Raw genomic sequence first — 21,718 nt, 5'->3', positions numbered from 1 at the left:
AATATATACTTTCTAGAAATTCTAGAAATATTAACTCTTCTGATCTTTGAATCATTCATTCATTCTCTGTCTCTGGCTCTTTGTGCACCACCCCTTTTCTGTCAGTGATTTCCTTGTTCTTTCATTTTATAGCTGAAGTTTTCTCCCCATGGAGGGACGGGCAAATATAGGAAGAAAAGCAGATAGCTACTAGTTCCTGTACTGTATGCCTTCTGCGTCAAAATGAAAAATAACTACTAAAAATAGCTCACTGGAAAGAAAATTCTGTTACCAGGGTTGTATGTGTGTGTGTTTTTTAAACATTTCTAAAGTTGATCCTAGAAACTTTCAGACAAAAACCATTTCTCTGGCCTTGATTATTTTGTGGATGAGACAAAGCCAAGACAAATTGTAGGAGATCTTTTAATACATTACATATCTTCAAGTTGTTATTCATTAAAAAGACACTATTTTGGCATCTGAACATATGCAGCAGAAAGCAACTGCTGCTGTGTCTTTAAAAGCTATCTTCAGAGCAGTGTGGAGGCAGGCATGCCACTAAAGTACTTGAATGGAAGAGAAGAGGAGGTGGGAGGAGATGCTTTGCAGTCTCTCTCTCTCTCTCTCTCTCTCTCTCTCTCTCTCCCTCCCTCCCTCCCTCCCCCCTAGTCTCTCCCCCCACCATACACAGGGAGGGAGAATGTGAGTGCATGCATGAGTGTGACTGTTGGCAGAGCTCTCTGGGTGACATCTCTGAACAGCTGGGCCATGATCTGCTTCAGAGCTGCTTGTCAGAGCAATTAGCTTGAAGGAGACTCAGCAGCGAGGATCAGTAGCATTTCATTCAAGGGTGCATAGGGGGTTGTGTGGGAACTGTGGGTGGGGGTGGGGGTGGGTAGGGAGTGTACAGGCTTCCCAGAAGGAATTTCTTCCGGCAAAATTCTGGCAGAACATATCCTTACAATGAAGTCTCCATTAATAATATGAACTCGCTGTTGGTGTAAGTGCAGATCCATCTGGGGTGAGTTGTGGATAATTTTCTCTCTTTATTTAAAAGTCCTTGAACTTCACAGACTAGGAAGGAAGAACCCACAGAAATTGATATTTCTATCTGGGTTGATTTACCTATGTAATACACCTTAGAAAATTCTTAGGTGTTAAATATTGTGAGGGTTTTGTGGATATTTTTGTTTGCTGTTTTTTATCTTTAAAATATTTTTAAAATTAGGTTTGCTAGAATGTTTACCCCATTGAAATTTACCACTTCCAGGGCTATTTCAAGCAGTGCTCCATTCAGATTTAGCTTATGAGCTTATTTAACAGTGGCTGTTTCTGTTCTCTTCGATGATGCTGTTGACGCACATTTGCAGGAAGCAGGGAATCCCCTATAAACATCCTTCACTGTGTCATTACCCAGCTATCCACACCGGCTAGTGAATATGCCTCTCTGTTCTCTGCCTTTATGTAACTGTCCCTTGGTCTCTTTAAATATAAGAAAAATGTCTTCTTTGCCGTATCTAGGGAGCTTTTCTGATTGTAAACTTCCCAGGAGGAATTTGTTAAACCTTTTTACTAAAAATGCCTTTTGATGTATTGAAATTGTCCTATTAATTTCTTCTATTTTACTGCTTATTTTGGTTACTTGTTTATTTCTTGTCATTGGCTTGTTTTTGTTTGCTGGCTTTGATTTCCGAAGAGTGCAGAGATGGGATTCCCTCTACCTCTAGTGACGTAGTGGTTTTGTTTGCAGTCTTTTTCTTCTGAGAGGGAGGGGACAGAGAGAAGGAAGAACAGCAATCCATCTGAAGCGGTGCGTTCTCTCTCTGTGACTTGATGATGATAACTGGGTACCATTGAATAGAGCTGAAGCCAAAGTGGGGTGTATGACTGATCAAGGGGGTGCTATTTTGTTTTCTTTTAGATTAGACTCAGAACAAAGTCAAGATTGCTAAAGCTGGGTGCCTGAATTAACCCTCCGAATTCTGTTGTTGATGAATTTTTACCTAACCGGTTTTTCTAAATATAGAAACAAAAGTAGCTTTTAGGCAGATTTATAGAACCTAGGACCTAGTAATAATTCTAGGTTGAGTTTGGATTTGGGAATTTTTCTGCTTTATTTGCATTGGTCCTGATAAGGCAGTTTGTGCATTGTTTTTCAGACCTCAAAAAAGATAGTTATATAAAATTCTTTGTCACTGTAGTTTACAGTAAAATTTGAATTTTGAATGCATGTAGCTAAAACAAAGGTTAAGAAAAAATTGTTAGATGCACTCTTAGGTGTATACATAACAGCCCAGCCCATCATTTTTGGACTATTTGGGCTTCCAGTTCCTTTTATGCAACTCCATTTTAATATTGCTGATCTTTGAAGGGCTGTCTGCAGAGGTCAATTTGAAAAACTCAGACTAGAACTTATGAAGGTATAAGAATTTCCTAATCTGTAGATGTATGTTTGGTTATGAAGATGTGCCTTTAAGAGAGTGCTGGTTCATTTTCTATCTTGAATTTCTTTTCTGTTCTGTGCTTCCATTTGTTTTCAATTCTTTGTGTAAAATGAAGAGTAACAATGCCTGCTTTTCAACTAGATTTTATAGTTCTGTTTTCCAAGGTAGCTCAATTATATTAATATTTAATGCAAATATAAGTGTTTCCAACTAACAAAATGTAACTTTGTTTGAAGAGGGCAGGGATATTGGCAACAAAAGAAAATAATCCTAGGAAATGGAGACTATTCTAGAAGAAAAAGTCATTTAGAAACTTGCCACAGACCAGAGCTATAAGGGTAATAGAAATTTCACTGAATTTTGCATTTTGATGTTGCACCAAATATGTGGATAATTTCTTGTTAGCTTTTCAGGAAACCCCTGTGGTGGACAAGCCTCATTAAATGTTGCCGGGAGTCTATGCTGACGTCACTGGAAGCAGTTCCCGGTCTGCAGCTAGAACAGGAATAGCTTTTGAGAGGGGGAAGAAAACTGCTGTGAAATTAAAAGGTGGCAGTTTCCTTAAGTTGTCTTACCTTAGTTTGGGAGTGGGTAGGATAGACCTAAGTTCTTTGTTAAATGTATCAGTTATACCAAAGGAAAAATTACCAAAAATATCATTTTATTTCAACTGAAAGTACTTTCTTTTTAAATCTTTGTTTTCTAACCATCAAGTTTTTTTTTTTTTTTTTTTTTTTGTCTTTTTCGTTTTTATCCGTACCAGGGATTGAACTCACGACTGCCTGCTTGCAAGGCAGGCGCTTGTACCGCTGAGCTAAATCCCCAGCCCCCATCAAGATTTTTTAAAAGAAAGAAAGCTGTTGAAAAGTGTTAGAGAAGTTAGATTTCAGTGTCTTTTTTAAATTCTTTTTTTGAGACAGGATCTCTCTCTGCAGTTCAAGTTGGTCTTCTGCTCACTTTGTAGCCCAGGCTGGTCTTGAACGCACAACAATCCTGCCTCAGCCTCCTGAGTGCTGAGATTACCGGAGTATGCCACCACACCTGGCTGATTTCAGTGTCTTTTATCCTTCATTTTCTTTCACTTTTGTGTGTGTGAAAGGAAAAAATCAAAGGAAGCTTTTACAAAAAGTGCTTTAGCATTACTTTGGGATAGGACACTGACAAAATTGATGGGAATAATTATTGTCTCTAAAAGGTGCTAAACCTACTTTTCTCTGATCTCCTCTTCTAGCATTCTACCCTTCCCCTGCTTTAATTATACAGTATAGTGTGTTGAGAACTTCTCTTCAGAAAAAGGATGCTGAATGAGTGTTTGGACTCCAGAGTTCAAATCCAGCTGTATGGCTTCTACCTACTCAAGTGGTTGGAACTGGGCCGTATTTCAAATAACATAACATAGCATGGCTAGGGATATATGTAACTTAGCACTCCCTGAGTTCAACCTACAGTTTTGAAAAAAGGGGGAAAATTCTTGCATTATCAGTTGCTGATCGTTACCGTGGGTAAATTAATTCACTTGACCTCTCTATATTATCCTTTGTAAAATGAGTATAGAAACATTGTAGGGTTATTTTAAGAGAAGATTAAGAAGCTTTCAAGGCATTTCCTGGATTGGATTGGATTGGATTGGATTGGATTGGATTGGATTGGATTGGATTGGTTTTTTGAGACAAGTTCTCACTATGTATGTACTTCAGACTGGCTTTGAACTCAGTGGTGTAACCCAGGCTGACCTCAGACTTCCAGCGATCCTCTTGCCTCAGCCTCCCAAGTGCTAGGATTATAGGCATGCACCATCACACCTGGCTAGATACTGAATTTTCAGATGAATATAGTGTAAATATTTCAGCTTTATATTGACATAGTCAATCCTTTTGAGGAGTATCATTTCTAATTTGATGTTCAGAGGCTAAATTATGGGCATGTGCCCTAAAAAACTAGGAGCACTATTATTTTTCTTAGTCATTACTATTTTGACTTGGACAGTTCGTTGGTTTGGGGTTTTTTTAGTCTTGTTTCGCTTTCTGCTGTTGGTTTTGAGCTATTTTCAAATCTTAGAATACTTGACTTTGATATTTATCTTTAAAACTTTGTTACCTCTATTTTTATGTGAGTTGGTACGGTGGAGGTCTTGTTTCTCCATACACCCATGAAAATATAAGAGATATATAAAGTACTATATTATATTTATATGATGTTCCTTAAAATCACTAATGTAGAACAAAAGTCTAGGATTTTTTTGTTTGTTTGGTTTTGGTACTGGGGATCAAACTCATGACCTTGTGCTTGCTAGGCAGGTGCTTCTGCCACTGAGCTAAATCCGTAATCCAAGTCTAGGATTTTTTTGTTTGAGTGTTTTTAGTACTTGAGTTTGAACTCATGCTATTACTCATCCTTATGCCTTATCACTGAGCTACACTCAAACTAAAAACTGTGAGGTTTTAAATGGAACAGATATTGCCACAAATACTACATATCCCAAATCCCATTTCCTTTTATATTCTTTTAATTTCATAGTAAGCCTTAGAGTGTTTTTTTTTTTTTTTTGAGGTTTTGCCTTTTTGAATTGCTCATGTAACTAGTATATTGACAAGAGTAACTAATGTGTGTAACACCAAGACAAGGAAACTATCTCCCATGTAATTTTTTTTTCCCTTACTTGCTTTTCTTTTTGATTCCATCGGTTAGTGGTTCCCAAGGAGCTAGGAGCACATACCTTTCTAATGGAATATATGAGGGAAAGGATATTAATATTATTTTAAAAGAACATGAACTGAAGAAAGTAAAAAATGAGAAGTACTTGCCCAGATTAATGTTCTAAAAGTTCAGTGCACTGCTGTGAGGCTAGGGAAGTAGACATATGTTGCCGAGGCAACAGTGAAGAAGCACTAATCTAGCTCAGCATTTAGGATTGCCACAAGTTTGAGGCAAGTCTGGGTTACATAGTAAATTCAAGACCAACCTAAACCACATGGGAAAACCCTTTGTCTCAAACGAACAAATAAAAAAAAAAAAACAGAAATAAGAAAAAGCAACACTCATCTAATAGTGTAACTGGCCATGATTCTATTAACTACAATGAGCAAAGGGAAAATTTTTTATCTCCAAAATTCTTGAATGCATTTATCCAGAGGAATTGATGAAAATTATGACTAAAGATTCAGCTACAAAGATGTTCTCACATCATAATTTTATTTTGCTACCTAAATTTCCCAATAAGAGAAATGGTTAGATAAATTTTAGTACATATGTGTAATAAATATGACTTTATGTTAAAGTCATATTTAAACCAGGCATAGTAGTGTAATCCCAAGCACTCAGGAAGGAGCTTGAGACAGGAGGATCACTGCAAGTTCCAGGCCAACCTGAGCTACAATAGTAAGTTCAAGGCTAGTTCAAACTATATAGTGAGGCCCTGTCTCAAAAAAAAAAAAAAACAAACTGATCCTCAAGTTGATAAGCATAATAATTGGGTGTTCATGCTCCATGCATGACACGTGCCTCCTTTGAACCTTGTTATGACATCGGCACATTACCCATCTGACTTAAAAACGAACAAACAAACAAACTAAAGATCATTTAAAATGGAAAATTGAGCTGGGTGTGGTAGCCCATGCTTATAATCCCAGCATTTGGGAGGCTGAGGCAAGAGGATTTTTTTTTTTTTTAAATATATATATATTTTTTTGTCTTTTTCCTTTTATTGGTACCGGGGATTGAACTCACGACTGCCTGCTTATAAGGGAGGTGCTTATGCCGCTGAGCTAAAGCCCCAGCCCCAAGAGGATTGTTGAGAGTTTTAAAACCAGCCTGGGCTACAAAGTGAGCTCAAGGCCAGCCTGAACTATGTAGCGAGACTGTCTCAAAAGGAAAAAAAAAAATTACAGTGTTAGTAAATGAACAAAAATGGTGTAAAAATCTTGTTTACATAAAAATTACTAAATATGAAAACATGGAGACAAAGATGTTCTTAAAAGCATTGTTGTTATTAATGGTAGCAATTACTGAATTATAGATTATGGGTGATTTTTCTTTTCTTCTCTGTTCCTTATGTGTTTTCTTCAAGCATAAAGAAACTTGCAAGCATATCATGGTGGCCTGTGCCTATAGTTGCAGCTGTTTAGGAAGCTGAGATAGGAGGACCTCTTGAGCCCAAGAATTGAAGACCAACCTGGGCAACATAGTGACATAAAGAAGGCTTCTAAACTGGGCACAGTGGTACTCCCCTGTAATCCTAGCTATTAAGAAACCCAAGGCAGGGGAACTGCAAATTCAAGCCCAGCGTAAGCAATTTAGCAAGACCTTGTCTCACCAGTATTCTTTTTTTTTTTTTTTTTCTTTCTTTTTTTTTTTTCTAGTACCAGGGCTCAAACTCATGACATCTTGCTTGCCAGGGAGGTGCTTGTGCCATTGAGCTATATCCTCAGCCCTAAGACCTGTCTCATAAAATAAAAGGGCTGCATTGTAGCAGAGTTGTTTAGTCCCTAGTATGAATGGAGGCTGGGGTGGGGGAAGACACAAAAGAACAAACTGATAACTGTACTGCTCTAATCATAAAAGCATTTAAAAATTTAACCTCCCTACTGTTAGTATCTTCAGGTGGAGTTTTAGAATTGCTCAATTCAGATAAATGTGATGATTATGTCAATTTCTGAGCATAGTGCTAGGAACACAGTAAACACTTAGTAAATCAAAGCTACTGCTGTTATTATTTGAGGAAAATAGCCTTCTCTAATCAAAGCCCAGGGCTTTCATATTAGAAGATCACAGTATTGAGAAAATACCTAATCATTGTAATTCCTTGACCTTCTGAAGTAAATAAATACTCTTCTTCGATACCTGCTAGCCCAGGGGCTTTAAAAAGAAAGGCCATAGGCCTAGAGTGAAATGTTTGGTGTTTTTTCTTTTTGAGACAGGGTCTCACTGTGCAGTTCAAACTGACCTTACACTCACTTTGTAGCCCAGGCTGGTGTTAAACTCACAGCAGTCCACCTGCCTCAGCCTCCCAAGTGCTGGAATTATAGGTGTGCACCACTATGCCTGGCTTGATTTTTCATTATTATGGTATGTAGAGCAGTGGTGGCAGAACGTTGCCACAACAAGCTGTTTGTTATCTTTGAAAGCTCTAAACAGTTCACCATCACTGGTGTAGGGGAATGTTGATATTAGAATAGAATTATTAGTGACTTTATGGTAAGATTTTTTTAAAAATAGCTTTAATATAATTTATGACTCCCACTAGAAGTTATATCTATTTCCTTTTCTGTGTTGTCCTCTTCAGAATTCTTAGGAAATTTGAGCAAGGCATGGTGGTGCACACATATAATCCTAGCACTTGGGAGGCTGAAGCATTAAGATTGCTGTGAGTTTGCAGCCAGCCTGAACTACAAAGTGAGTTCAAGACCAGCCTGAACTGCATAGTGAAACCTTGACTTAAAACAAAACAAAAGAATTCTTAGGAAACTTAGGGCAGGAAAGATTTTTCTCAGTTCCAGAAATTTGTAAAATTCTGCCTGTTGCTTCTTAAGTCATTCTTCCTTGAGGATCCCTTGGGACTCAGAACTGAGAAAGACATCTAGACATCCATCTATTTCAGGCTTCTTTCTGGACTAAAGTAAGATTTAAAAAACAAAGTTCAGCCTGCAAGGAAACATCCTCCAAATACATGTGTTAGTGGTTGTTTGTACTGAGCAATAATGTTATAGGTTCTTGACATTTGATCCACTATGGTTTTGGTTGGTTTGTTTTGATGGTGCCAAGGATCCAACCCCTGTATGTGCTAGTGAAGCCCTCTACTACTGAGCTACATTCTCAGCCCTATAGATTTTTGTGTTTTCTTTTTTACTGGTATTGGAAGTTGAACTTAGGACCTTCACACTAAGCTATGTGCCCAGCACCCACTTCCCCTCTTCCCACTTCTTTTTAACTTTTTATTTGATACAAGTTCTTACTAAATTGCCATGCTGGGCTTAAATTTAGGATTCTCTTGCCTCAGTCTCACAAGAGCTGGGCTTTATAGATGGTGTGCTATTAAACCTGACCCCACTATAGCTTTTAATATATTCGGTGGTACCCAACTTGAAATGGTTTCTTTCTTTCTATCTATCTGTCTATCTATCTATCTATCTATCTATCTATCTGTCTATCAGACAGAATTTCACTATGCAGTTCAGGGTGGCCTTCAACTAACTTTGTAGCCCAAGTTGGCCTCAAATTCTCAATAATCCTCCTGTCTCATCAGTGTATGATGTTGGAATTGATCTGTGGTGCAATATTACGATCAGAGGTGCTGGGATTAAGATTGTAAGTGCTACTTCCCCTAAGTAGCTTGGATAAAATATAAGGAATAGAAAGAGCTATGGTCATCCCTTGCTTGCTTTGCTACCTTCTGCTTGCCATGAATTGTTTCTCCTTTGCAGTGGGTATTTGCCATCCCACCCTGCCTTAGAACCAGCTGATTATACACTGAAACCTCTATAAACTGAACTAAATAAACTTTTTCTCCTTTAAATTGTGGGCATTGGGTATTTTGTCTCAGCAACAAGAAAAACAACTAAAATAGAATTTGGCACTAGAGAAATGTGATCATTGCTGTGACTACCTACCTGACCATATGATTTAGAAGCCTTTGGAGCTGGCTTGTGGGAAAGGGAAGAGTTAGGAAAGGTTTGGAGATACAGGCTGCAAAAGTAGAGCTGGAACACCTAAAATACTTGATGGGAGATTCTGGTCAGAGTTCAGAAGACCAGAATGCTGATAGAAATTCTGCTGGTAAAGACAAGACTCAGGTTTCTGTGGGAAGGGGTCTGTATTGGTTGCTGTACTCCAGATAATGCATGCTATGCCTTAGGAGAAAATTTGTCTGCACTTTGCTCATGTCCAGAGAATTTGCCTGAGACTAAAATTAAGGGCGATGGACTAATTGATGTGACAGAAAAAATTTCAAAGCTGTCTAATGTTAGGACAGTGGCATAGCTACTGTTGGGACTTTCAGAGAAAGACCAAAGAATGAAGCAGAATGTTTTAAAATGTTTTGAGTTTGGTCAGAAAGGAAGCTCCAGTAAAGGTGCAACCTGCAAAGATGGAACAGAGGAAAATTGGTCGATGGAAACACCAGCAAGAAAAAACCTAAGTATTTCAGAAGAAAACATCAGAAAAGATGGCCTAAGAATGTCTCAGGAACCAACAAGACTCCAGCCTCTGCAACCTCAGCATTACAAAGGTGAAAGATTGCTTTAAAAAGAAAGCTCCAGAGCATTATTTCCAAAATGGTTGTGGCTTAGGGGATTGATTGTTTTTTTGGAGGGGCAGAGGGAGGGAGGGGTGTGGTTCTAGGAATCAAACTCAGGACTTGTGTTTGCCAAGCAGGCCTGGGGCAATCTGCTTCTTTTTTTCTTTCTTTCTTTCTTTTTTTCTTTCTTTCTTTCTTTCTTTCTTTCTTTTTTTTTTTCTATAGGTCTTGTAAACTGTCTGTCTGTCTTTTTGCCTGCCTGCCTTTTCTCTCTCTCTCTCTCTCTCTCTCTCTCTCTCTCTTTCTTCAATTCCTGTTGGTATTTACTTCATAGGCACTCTCTCTCTCTCTTTCTTTCTTTCTTTCCCGTCTACAGCCAAGAGAGAAAGAAGCTGGGCCAGGGATTTAACTCGGTGGCATAAGCACCTGCCTGGCAAGTGTGAGGTCGTGAGTTTGATCCCCAGAACCACAAAAAAAAAGCCTTACCACTGCTCTAGCTGGTGGCAGACCTTTGGATCATCCACATAGTGCTAGTTTTAGGTGTATGCAGAATGCAAGTTATGGGGTCGGGAAAGCTTCCCACCCAGATTTCAAAAGAAAGCCTGGGAGGCTAGGCAGTGTACCCCTGAGAGGGTAGCATGTGAAGCCAAAGGTGTAATAGAGACCTCAGAAGTCTGGAGAAGCCAAGAACATGGGTCACCTAAGGAAAACTGCAAGGAGAGAGCAGACTTGGCCCCAGAGAAAAGCCTTGGGAGCTGCAACCACTAGCAATGTCATGGGGCAGAGGCACCCAAGCCCTCTGGAGTTCACATCTTGCCACATATTTCCTCAGATGCTGCACATGGAACTATAGGACTTAATGTTTGCTCTCCTGGATTTTGGATTTTGGATTTGCTTTGGTCTCCTTTTTATCACCCTATTTGTATCTTTTGGAATAGTAATGGTTATCTCATGCCACTACATGTTGGAAATGTTTAACTTTCTTTTGATTTATATAGGGATTCACAGCTAAGAGTTTACCATAACTGTCAGAGGAGACTTTGGACTTGGACTTTCCAGCAATGCTGAAACCATTAGTACTTAGGCAATTCTTTACATAAAGAAATATGCATGAGTCATTGAGGGGCCAGGGACAGAATGTTATGGCTTATGTTTAGTTGTCCCCCACAAAGCTTTGTTCAGTTATAGGTGGGGCTTTTTCAGAGGTGGCTGGATCTAGTGTGTGTGATGCTGGAATTGATTCATGGTGCAATGCTCAGGTCAAGGGTGCTAATATTAAGGATGTTAGTGCTACCCACCCTGAGTAGCCTAGATAAGATATAAGGGATATAAAGAGCTGTGGTTGCTCCTTGATTGCTTTGTTACATTCTGCCTGCAGTGAACTGTCTCTCCTCTGCAATTTCTGTCTACCATGCCATCCTGCCTTAGAACCAGCTGATTATGCACTGAAACCTCTACAAACTATGAACTACCTCTTCCTTCCCTTGTGAGCAATGATATTTTGTCTTAACAATGGGAAAAGTAACTAAGACAGATAATCAGTAAGTTAGGTGTATTAAGCACATTTTAAATTTATGATATTTTCAACTTATGGTAGGTTTATTGGGGGTATAACCCCATTGTAAGTTGAGAAATATTTGTTTAATTGACTTGTACAATAAATGCATGTTCACAAACATTGTAGTCTCTTACATAGCTTTGTGCTGAGAGAATTTTCTCCTTTATAATATATGACAATATGGGTATACTTAATATCACCAAATTGTGCACTTAAAATTGTTAATTTAATGTGGAAAATTTTATGTATATTTATCACAGTTTAAAACACATAACAATGATCCCTGGTACCGATGAAAAGGAAAAAGACAAACAAACAAACAAACAAAAAAAAACAGAACAATGTAATGTGTGAGCCAGATGAAAGCACACAATTTCCAATTAATTTTTTACTTGACATAGCTAGATGTCTAAACTACATTCTATCTCATTCTCAGCATTCACTTACCACCATGTACTGGAAGGTAGAGACCAAAGTTGCTTGTTGTAGCCTGAGATAGTACATCGTCTTGGTGCATAGCACACCAAGAAAGGGATACCTTGTAAAGTGCCAAGTGGATTTCATGTTAATTAGGACCATTGAGGACCAGTGAGGTGGCGGTGGTGATGTATATGTGTGTTTGTGTATATAGGTGCCTATGATTTATTATGTTGGCCCTTCATCCAGTTTGTAATTATTCCTTCTTTGCTTCAAGGAAGTTGTATTATTTGGTGTTGAAATGCAAGTTCCTCTTACTGCCCCCTACTTGTTCTTTCCCCCTCCCCAGATTTTCATACATCCTAGCTAGCAGTGCTCTACCACTGAGCTAAATCGCTGCCCTGTTAAATTGTCCAGGCTGACCTTGAATTTGTGATCCTTCTGCAGTCAGCCTCCCAAGTAGCTGGTTGTAGGCATGTATCACTGGGCACAGCTATTCTTTTTTCATTAAGTGTAGTAGAGAGTGGTAAGGAGGAAGAATAGAGAGAAAAAAAATACATAATTTTCTTTTTGGTACCAGGAATTGAACTTTAGGACATTGTGCTTGCCAGGCAGGCACTTAGGCTGCTGAGCTATATCTCCAGCCCCAAGATACACATAATAGAATCCCAAGGGCTGTAAAAGCTATAGTTTGAAAATACAGGGAACAAGGACCTAAATGTGACTTTCCATGCTCATTTAACATTTCAGGAAAAGTTGTGGGAAACTTAACAGAGATCGACAGTCTGAACTAAGACTTAGCTCTCTGTATTTTGTGTCAAGGAAAGCTTCAGTATTATGATATGATCTGGCAGTCACCTCTTTGTACTAATCTTTCAGTTTATCCTGATGTTGGTTTTCTAACTAAGGATTTTTAGTTTCTCTGCTAAAATTAAACAAGGAAAAAATCTCAGGTTTTTGTTTTGCTTTGGTTTTTTTTTTGTACTGAGAATCAAACTCATGATCTCTACTTGCCAGGCAATACTATAGTATACACTGAAGTATGTCTCTGGCCCCTCCCAGGGTTTTTCAAGTTCTTATTATTTGCAGAGATTCATTGTCATTGCTATTTACTATTCAACCCCTAAATTTTATTTTTAGTATACTAGAATTGTAGCATTTCCTATTTGTCTGTAGAGACTATTCTGTGACAGCATTTGTAGCAGTGTCTGTTGAAAATGCTTTATTAGGAAGCAAAAGGGCTCTCATCTTGTAGCTCTTAGTGATAGAACCTGTTGCCATGGAGTCCTGGATCAGATTGGTTGACCCAAAGGCCAATGAGTACATAGAACATAAAACTCTTCCTCATTTAACCTTGCAGAATTCATTTATTCAGTGATATATGACATTAATGTTATAAATGTATATAAAGCTATGAAATAAAATGTTTGAAGAATAGAATAACTTGCTTTTTTCTTCTCTCAAAATTTCCTGTTAATTGTAAACACTGTAACTATTTTCTTAATGTGATTTGATTGGGAGATGTATAGTAGAAATCATCTACCACCTGTCTGTGAATTGAGCTGACGCTGCAGTCAGTTGGACTTGTGCCAAGGCTAACTGTGCCCTTCTAGACCAGAAATGATTTGTCTTTATATATAAAGCTATCTTGTTTTATAGCATTAAGGCTAAGTCAGAAATTAGCAGCTTTTTTTCTTTTTTCTCCTTACGTCTCTTTTACTCAGATATGGTAGGTTTCTTAGATTACAGTTATCTCATCATTTGGTTTGGAGAGAGATGATTAGCTGGGAATAATTTCTGTATTTTTCATTTTCATTTTTGAACCCTTTTCATAGTTATTGACTTAGATTTGGGAGATTTCATTGAACTTAATATTGGTTTCTTGTCATAGCAAATCATGACACGTGTCTTTTCCTACTATGTTGCCTCAAAGACAAAGAATGATTCATTCATATAAAGAACATTCCCCCTCTAGATTTTGTAAGTGAAAGAAGTCAAGAATATTGTATTTATCTTATACTTATGACAGTGATTCTTGAGACTGTGCTGGTTTTTGTTCTCTTCCCTTCCCCCCATTTCTTATCCTTAGCTATTTACAGAATTGAAGGATTAGAGACCCCAGAAGGTCTGTGAGTTTATCCTCTTTTGGGCTGCTCAACTCTGTAGGAGTGGCCAGGTATGCTGCCACACACTGTAATCCCAACAATCCAGAGGCCCAGGCAGATGAGGTGAGTTTGAGGTTTCCTGGTCTACATAGAGAGTTCAAGGCCAGACTGGCTTATATCGCAAGACCCTGTCTCAGTAAAAAGGTTTGTAAGAGTAAAATGTGAACTTTTCTTTATATCATTACCTCTGTCTCAGGGGAATCTATTAAAAAGGAACAAAGTACTGTGAGTAAAATGGATGTGGAAAAAAAAAAAAAAGACAAAATAGCCAGGCATGGTGTTGCCTACCTGTAATTCCAGTACTCAAAAGGCTAAAATAGAGGAATTGTTGTGGGTTTGAGACCAGCCTGACTCAAAAAGACAAAAAAAGAAAGAAAGAAAGAAAGAAAATGCTTGGTATCTGGCTATTTAACTTTTTGTTGGAGAGGTCTTAGGGCAATAATAAGGGATATGGTTTTCATTCACTGGATAAACATAAAAGCAGGTTAGTTTCTTGAGCTAACGTTGTGTCCCCACTTACTTCACAATTTTTAGAAACAAATTTTGAATGCAAATCATCGATCTCTCAGATAAGAATTGTAAAAAAATTGTCTCAATCTTAATTTGGAAAAGCCACTTTGAAGAAACAGTGTGATATTAAAGAGTGACCAAAAGTTTGCAGCCAATCATCAGCTGCATTCTGGGTTTGCCATTAGCATTCTATGAGTATTTAGGCAGGTTACATTCATTTATTCATTCATTCGTCCATCCATATAAAGATATATTTGTTATGTGCCAGGCACTTTTCTGTCCCCTGATTGTAAGCAGAGAACAAAACAACATCAAAAACCATGCCCTCTGTGAGTATAGTATATTATAGAGACAGAGATAAGCAATAAGATAAATTTGTAAAATATATGGAGTATTAAGTTGTAGTAAATTTTAAGAAACTGGGGCTGGAGATTTAGCTCAGTGGCGTAAGCCCCTGCCTTGCAAGCAGGCAGTCGTGAGTTCAATCCCTGGTACCGATAAAAAGGAAAAAGACAAAAAAAAAAAAAGAAGAAGAAGAATTTTAAGAAGAAAAATAAGAACAAGAAAGAATAGGACATAGTTAAAGTTTGTTCCTTTGTTTTGAGATAAAATATTTCTATGTTCCTTGGGCTGTCCCTGAACTCCTGGGCTCAAGTAATCTGCTGTCTCAGCCTCCCAAGTAGCTTAGGTTATAGGTACATGCCACTTGGATGTATGTTTAGGAATTTATAGTTTTAGTTTCCGTTAAAGAGCTTGCTGAGTGATATTTGAGTAAAGATGGGAAGAAATCATGTATGTAAACCTTGAGGTTATCTGAGGGGAAGAACTTTAAAGGCAGAAGGAACAGTAAAGCTAATTGCCCTGAAAGCATCCTAAAGTGGTTTCAGGGAGCAGAGGAGACTGTTGTGTGTGGGAATCATAAATGGGAAGACTAATGAGAGATGGAGTTGGAGAGCAAACTAGTGGTCAGATCATTTAAGATCTAGTAGGTTAAAGACTTGTTCTGAGTGAAATACCCTTGTGAGGGGCTGGGGATTTAGCTCAGAGGCATAAGTGCCTGCCCTGCAAGCACACGGGGTCGTGAGTTCGATCCCTGGTTCCGATAAAAACAAAAGAAAAGAAATGCCCTTGTGGGACTTTGGAACAAAGACAAAAAATAATGATAGTGATTTTACATGATCACTCTGGCTTCTGTTTAGAAAACATTGTAGGAGAGTAAAGGCAGAAGCAGGGAGACCCCTTACAAGAATGTGGCAATCATTCAGTAATTAGGAAAAAAAAGTTTTAAAGGCATCTAGCTCAGAAAGAAAGATGTAAAATAATCTCTGTTCACAGATGATGTAATTACAGCTAAAGTGATCCTACATGTTTTAATTTTTAAAATCCCTAAAAATTACATATTTTTTTCACCAGAGTAGCAAAATATAAAATTCTCATAAAAGTCAGTTTATTGCTGTACACTAACAATGAACAATCTGAAGAGGAATTTAAGAAGACAGCTACTTTTACACTAATGTCAAAAAGAATAAAACTCAGGGATTAGCCAAGGAGATACATGTACAATAAGAACTATTAAATATTGTTGAAAGAAATTAAAGCGTAAATGAAAACACATCACATGTTGATGGTTTGGAATCCTTAATATTGTTATATCAATTATTACCCAAAGTGGTCTATGATTCAGTATATTCCTTATCAAAAATTCCAATGATATTTTTTGCAGAAATACAAAAACCCAGCTTAAAGTTCAAATGGAATCACAAAGGATCCCAAATAGCCAAAACAATATTGTTGTTGTGGGTTGGGTTGGGTTAGATTGAGTTTGGTTTGGTTTGGTACTAGATATTGAACCCAGGGCTTCCCACTGCTCCCACTGAGCTACATCCTCAGCCCTTTTTTACTTTTAAAAAATACATATTTTTTATTGGTACATGTTTGCCATACACAATCATTATTTTTTTAACTTTTTATTTGACACAGGGTCTCACTAAATTGCTAAATTTCCCAGGGTAGGCTCAAACTTGCACTCTTCCTACCTCACCTTTCCAGAGTGCTAGGATTACAAGCATACATTACCCTGCCTGGCTCCCCCAGGCCTTTTTAAATTTAATTTTATATTTTATTTATTTTATGGCAAGGTCTTGCTAAATTGCCCAATATGACATTGAATGTGTGATACTCCTGCCTTAGACTCCTGAATAGCTAATTACAGATTTGTGCCTATAACCATGCCTGGCTGCCAGAGCAATCTTGAGCAAACAGGAAGACTCACACTTCTGGATTAAAAAGTTACTACATAATCATAGTAATCAAAACTTGTAAGCCTTGAATTCAAGGCCAGTCTAGTACACATATTTGAGGCAGCCTGAACTACATAGCCAGACCCTGTCTCATAAAGAAGCAAAAACAAAAAAACCCTATCTGATACTAACATAATGGTAGACACAAAGACCAATGGAATAGACTAGAGAAATAATCCCTCACATATATGGTCAAATGATTATTATTTTTTTTTTTTTACAAAGGTGCCAAAACCAATAAATAGGGAGAGGACAGTTTTCAACAAATGATGCTGGGATTACTTGATGTGGAGGTTTAAAAGAATGAAACTGGACACCTTCCTAATAGTATATACATAGAACGGGGCATAGTGACACATGCATGTAATCCTAGCACTGGGGAAGCTGAGGAAGGATTGTGAGTTCAAGTTTAGTCTGGGATAAATAGCAAGCTCAAAGTCTCTCTAAACTTCAGAGAAAGATCTTATATCAAAAACAACAGAAAAGGGGCTGGGGATTTAGCTGGGTGGCATACGCACCTGCCTTGCAAGCCTGTGGTCATGAGTTCGATCCCTGGTACCGGTAAAAACACACACACACACACACACACACACACACACAAAAAGAAATAAAAACAGCAGAAAAAATTAACGTGGGTTAAAATAAAGGTCTAGAAGTTGGGTGTGCAACTGTTTCTGGGGAGATAATGTGTAGCCTGTTAACTAGTGATTTCCTACTATATATATTTTTTTCTAGAAATACTGTATTATTTGTACCCTTAAAAAAAAAAAAAAGTTGGGTGTGATGGCATATGCCTATAATCTCAGTACTCAGGAAGCTGAGGTGGGAGATTGCCATGAGTTTGAAGCCATCCCCCCCAAAAAAACAGCCCCCCCCAAAAAAGAGCCCCCCCCAAAAAAAGTAAGTAAAAATTTGAATAAACAAAGGTCTAACTGTAAGATCTAAACTATAAAACTTATGAGAAAATAGCAAATGCTTCATGAATGTGTTTGGCAGTGATTTGTTAAATGTGATACCAAAAGCAACAAAAAAATAACAAAATTCATGAAAAGTTTTAAAAATTGTACATTGAAAACAGCACCAAATGTGTGCCTGGCAAGCAAAATTGGTACATACGCACAAGAGAATACTGTTCAACTTCACAAGGAAAGGAATTCAGACATAGATTACAGCATAGATGATTGAGAACAGTAGGTTGAAACAGTAGCCACAAAAAGACAAATACTGCATCATTCAAGTGGCTGATTAGTTCACTTGGTTAGAACATGGTGTTCATAGCAAATACTACATGATTCTACTTTTATATGGGCCAAGTAGTCAAAATCATAGAGAAAGAAAGTAGAATGGTGGATATCAGGAAATAGGGGAGGGAGATATAAGGGTAGTTACTGTCTAACAAGTAGTTTTCAGTGTTACAAATGAAAGATTATTACCCAACAGTATGAAAATATATTGTACCTTTGAACTATACACGAAAAATATAAATTGCAGAAACTAACAAGATAGTGATTTAGACCAGAGTGATAGCAGTCATAGGAAGTCATCAGATTTTGTATATATTTTGAAACTGTAGTCAACAAGATTTTCTTTACAATTACTCTGAGCTTCATTTTATTCCTCTATAAAGTAGGAATAAATAGTAACCACTGCTTAGAAAGTGGCCACTCTGTGCATGTAATAAACTGGAAGGTTGTAACTGTTCTTAGGACGCAAGCCATCAAACATGTTTTCTCCCATAACCCCTTTTTGGTACTGGGCATCAAAGCCAGTGTCTCACACATGTTAGGCAAGGGTTCTACCACTGAGCTACACCCCTCAGCCCAGTACTGTATTTTTGTTTTCTTTAAGCTCCTTACTAGCCATTGTGAATAATGGGGTAATTGACCCCTTAGTTTAGGCTTAGGCTTACCAAACATTAGAATTATCTCTTTGGGAAGAACCATTTATCTAAACTGTCTCTTTTTTTTTTTTTTTTTTTTTTTTCTTTTTTAAGATAGGATCTTGTTAGGTTGCCCAAGCTTGACCTTGAAATGGGTTCAAATGAACCTCTGTCTCAGCAGTGTGGGACTATAGCTCTGCATCATACTGAGTTTTAGTTTTTTGTCTTTTTGAGACCGGGTCTCTCTATGCAGTTCAGGCTAGCCCTGAGCTCATTTTGAAGCCCAGGCTAGTCTCGAACTCGAAACAATCCTCTTGCGTCAGCCCTAAGTGCTGGGATTACAGGCGTGAGTCACCACGCCCAGCCATATTGACTTTTTAAAACAATTCCTTTCAGTGTGTGTGTGGTGATGGGGATTGAGCCCATGCTAGGCAATTATTCTACCACCGAGCTACATCTCTAATTCCTTGTTGTAGTGAGGGATTGCAAGGAGAACAATTACATACAGGACACAGAATTTATAGTATATTTTAGGATGGTCACTCAGAGTTAAATACAAGAAAGTGCAGGAAATCTATCTACAACAATAAAGACCTAGAAAATCCAGCTGAGGTCCTGGATCCCATAGCAGTGTCCTGCATGAGTTCAGCAGAAGACCTAGAGCCCATTACCATGCCTCCCATGAGTCCCACTGGAGGCCTAGCGCTCACAACAATGACTCATGCAAGTCTGTTTTAGGAATCTGTGCTTAGAAGGCCCAAAGGTCAGCAGTGGAAGGTAGAAAGACTGTGCCAGGGGCTGGGGATTTAGCTCAGCAGCATAAGTGCCTGCCTTGCAAGCAGGCAGTCGTGAGTTCGATCCCTGGTACCTGTAAAAATGAAAAAGACAAAAGAAAAAAAAAAAAAAGAAAGACTGTGCCAGCAGGGTGAAGGATCTGTGCTAGTACGTTGAGGGTTCTGTACTGAAGCCAAGAAGCAACACTTAAAATAAGGGCCAGGGTGCCCCTGAAAATTACCACAGCCATCCTCAGTGACAGTAAGGTCTCAAGCTCCTCTGATGATGAAAACAGTCAAGTACATGTCAGGAAGCCAGCATGAACAAGCTTCTCCTGGAGATTAAACAGCACGTATCTTCCCCTCCAGAGCCAGGAAGTGATGCTCAGTGTAAGGACCAGAGCTCCTCCAAAGTGGACCGTGCAGCCATTCTCAGTGACAAGGTCCTGAGCTGCTCCAATGAGAATGGCCAAATTCCTGTTGGAAAAGCTAGCCATGACAAGCTCCTCTAGGAGAACCAGTGGCTCCAAACAGTACCACTTAGGAGAACCCACAACGCTCACTGTTCCTCTCCACATCTTTTATGCTGACAACTTTTCGTTTACACTCAGCACCATGCTAATTTAGTTCACCTGGTGTCTGCATACTACCCCTTAACTTTTTTTTTTTTTTTTTTTTGAGACAGAGTCTTACTATATAGTTCAGGCTGGTCTCAAACCCAAAATGCTCCTACCTTAGCCTTCCAGTGCTGGGACTACAGGTGTGAACCACTACGCCTAGCAAAACAATTCTTAAAATACAGACTTACTAACAGAAGAAATTAGGATAGGGTAAATAGCATTTTTTTCCCTTACCGTCTTTAATATCTATTTCTCAGAGTAGATAAGGATATCACTTATGCAGAATAATGTGGATTAGTACTGATTAAGAAAAGACAGTAGACAAGATGCCAGTTCTGAGTGGAAATATGTTAACTCATAAGAGAAAAACAGTACCAGAGAACAACAAGGGGGAAAAGATCTCTTTCTTCTTTTTCTCTGCCTTCTTACTGTAAAATGTGATTAGGAGACACTAGCATCCAGTGAGCATCTATTTTGAGTAGGTGACTTACATTTGTTCTATGTCATTTTCCAGTGGCTCTGTATCACATCTATTGTACACATAAGGGGCTGGAGCTCAGTTACATGATTAATAAGTTGTGGAATCAATGGTTATATAGTCAAATTCATCATAGACTATAAAGTCTATAGTCTTACTGTAACATCATTTGGTGTGTTGTACTCCTTACTACCCCTTGTAATAATACTCATCTTTTCCTTTGCAGTATATAGGTAGTATTAGGCATAAATGTAACACTCTTATAGCCTCCATAAAAGTGGCAACTCTCCTTATTTTACCTTTTCCCTCTAAGAATATATCAGCTCCATTATTCTGCTGTTGGTGTTCTTTTTGTTTTGATTTGTTCTGAGACAGAGTCTCATCAGGTAGTCTAGGCTGGCCTTTGAACTCACTGTGTAGCCCGTGCTGGCCTTGAACCCAAAGTGATCCTCCTGTCTCAGCCTCCCAAGTACTGGGATTACAGGCCTGCACTACCATGGCCTGTTTTTTGGCACTCTTCTTTATACAAATTGTTCATTATTTGTTTCATGTTACTAAAGAACATATGTGTATTTTATATGTGCATGAGATACCAAGTAAAGAATATACTGCTGTACTTAACAGCAAAATGCAAATATCTTAAACAAATATTTATTTTTCTCATATTGAAGAAATCTGGAGGCAGTCAGATGAGGAGTGTGGCACTTAGGCACCTAAGAATCCATGTTTGTAGTTTTCCATCCGGCTATCACTTTAAAATCTAGTATTGCTGCTGGAGTATAGCCCTTAACCTTCAAGTCAGCAGGAACTAGGGATGAAGAAATGAGGATTGCCTACTTCTTTTAAGGATACTTCATGGAAATTGTATTTGCTATGTATATGTTCTAAGACTGCCGTAACGAAAGAGCACAGGCCTGATTGAGAAAATGACAAAAATTTGCCTGGTGTGGTGTGATGCATATGTATAATTCCAGGATTTGGGAAGCTGAGGAGACAGGAGGATTACTACAAGTTTGAGACCAGCCTGAACTACATAATCAGACCTTGTCTCAAACCCCATCCCTGCAAAAAAAATTGGTAATTTTGTTTTACTAAAGAAATGATTGGATATTGAAAAATAAATACAAATTTTTCCCTTCTAGAAAAGAAATGGCTCTTTAATAGGTAATAGTTCTTAAGATTTCTGATTTTTTTCTTATGAAAATGGATTATTCCTGTCATTTCTCTGGCTAATCTGACATTTAGTGTTTTGTTTTGTTTCAGTGTTATATTCTTTTAATTTTAAAGGGAATAAAACAGAACAGTGAAATGAGACAAGACAAACAGTGAAAACCCAATATTGAATTTCAAAATAAGAAGGTAGG

General features: G+C 38.1%; 1 protein-coding gene and 1 non-coding gene across 21 annotated transcripts in view; both read left to right on the top strand.

The window, feature by feature from the left end:
• Positions 1–21,718, top strand: part of R3hdm2 (R3H domain containing 2) — a 190,066-nt gene that overhangs the window by 106,603 nt on the left and 61,745 nt on the right. For 13 of the 20 annotated variants that reach the window (XM_063254987.1, XM_023567566.2, XM_013159305.3 and 10 more), the window contains exon 1: positions 9,462–9,645. The exons of 4 other annotated variants lie outside the window; for them this stretch is intronic. In XM_063254987.1, the coding sequence (XP_063111057.1) occupies positions 9,528–9,645 (118 nt within the window). In that variant the 5' untranslated portion in view covers positions 9,462–9,527. Of the gene's footprint in view, positions 1–871; positions 1,001–1,770; positions 1,790–9,461; positions 9,646–21,695; positions 21,714–21,718 lie in introns of those variants that run through there. 3 more of the 20 variants (XM_063254990.1, XM_063254993.1, XM_063254992.1) reach the window with 3 other exon arrangements.
• On the top strand, positions 5,868–5,969 carry LOC111753337 (small nucleolar RNA U13). Its single transcript, XR_002788152.1, has one exon. It is a non-coding gene; the product is annotated as a small nucleolar RNA U13 (small nucleolar RNA).

Source organism: Cavia porcellus, unplaced genomic scaffold (genome assembly GCF_034190915.1).
Source record: "Cavia porcellus strain 051 isolate PalLab524CR breed Dunkin Hartley unplaced genomic scaffold, mCavPor4.1 scaffold_8, whole genome shotgun sequence".
Taxonomy (NCBI): domain Eukaryota; kingdom Metazoa; phylum Chordata; class Mammalia; order Rodentia; family Caviidae; genus Cavia; species Cavia porcellus.
This window is presented reverse-complemented; position numbering and strand designations above follow the sequence as displayed.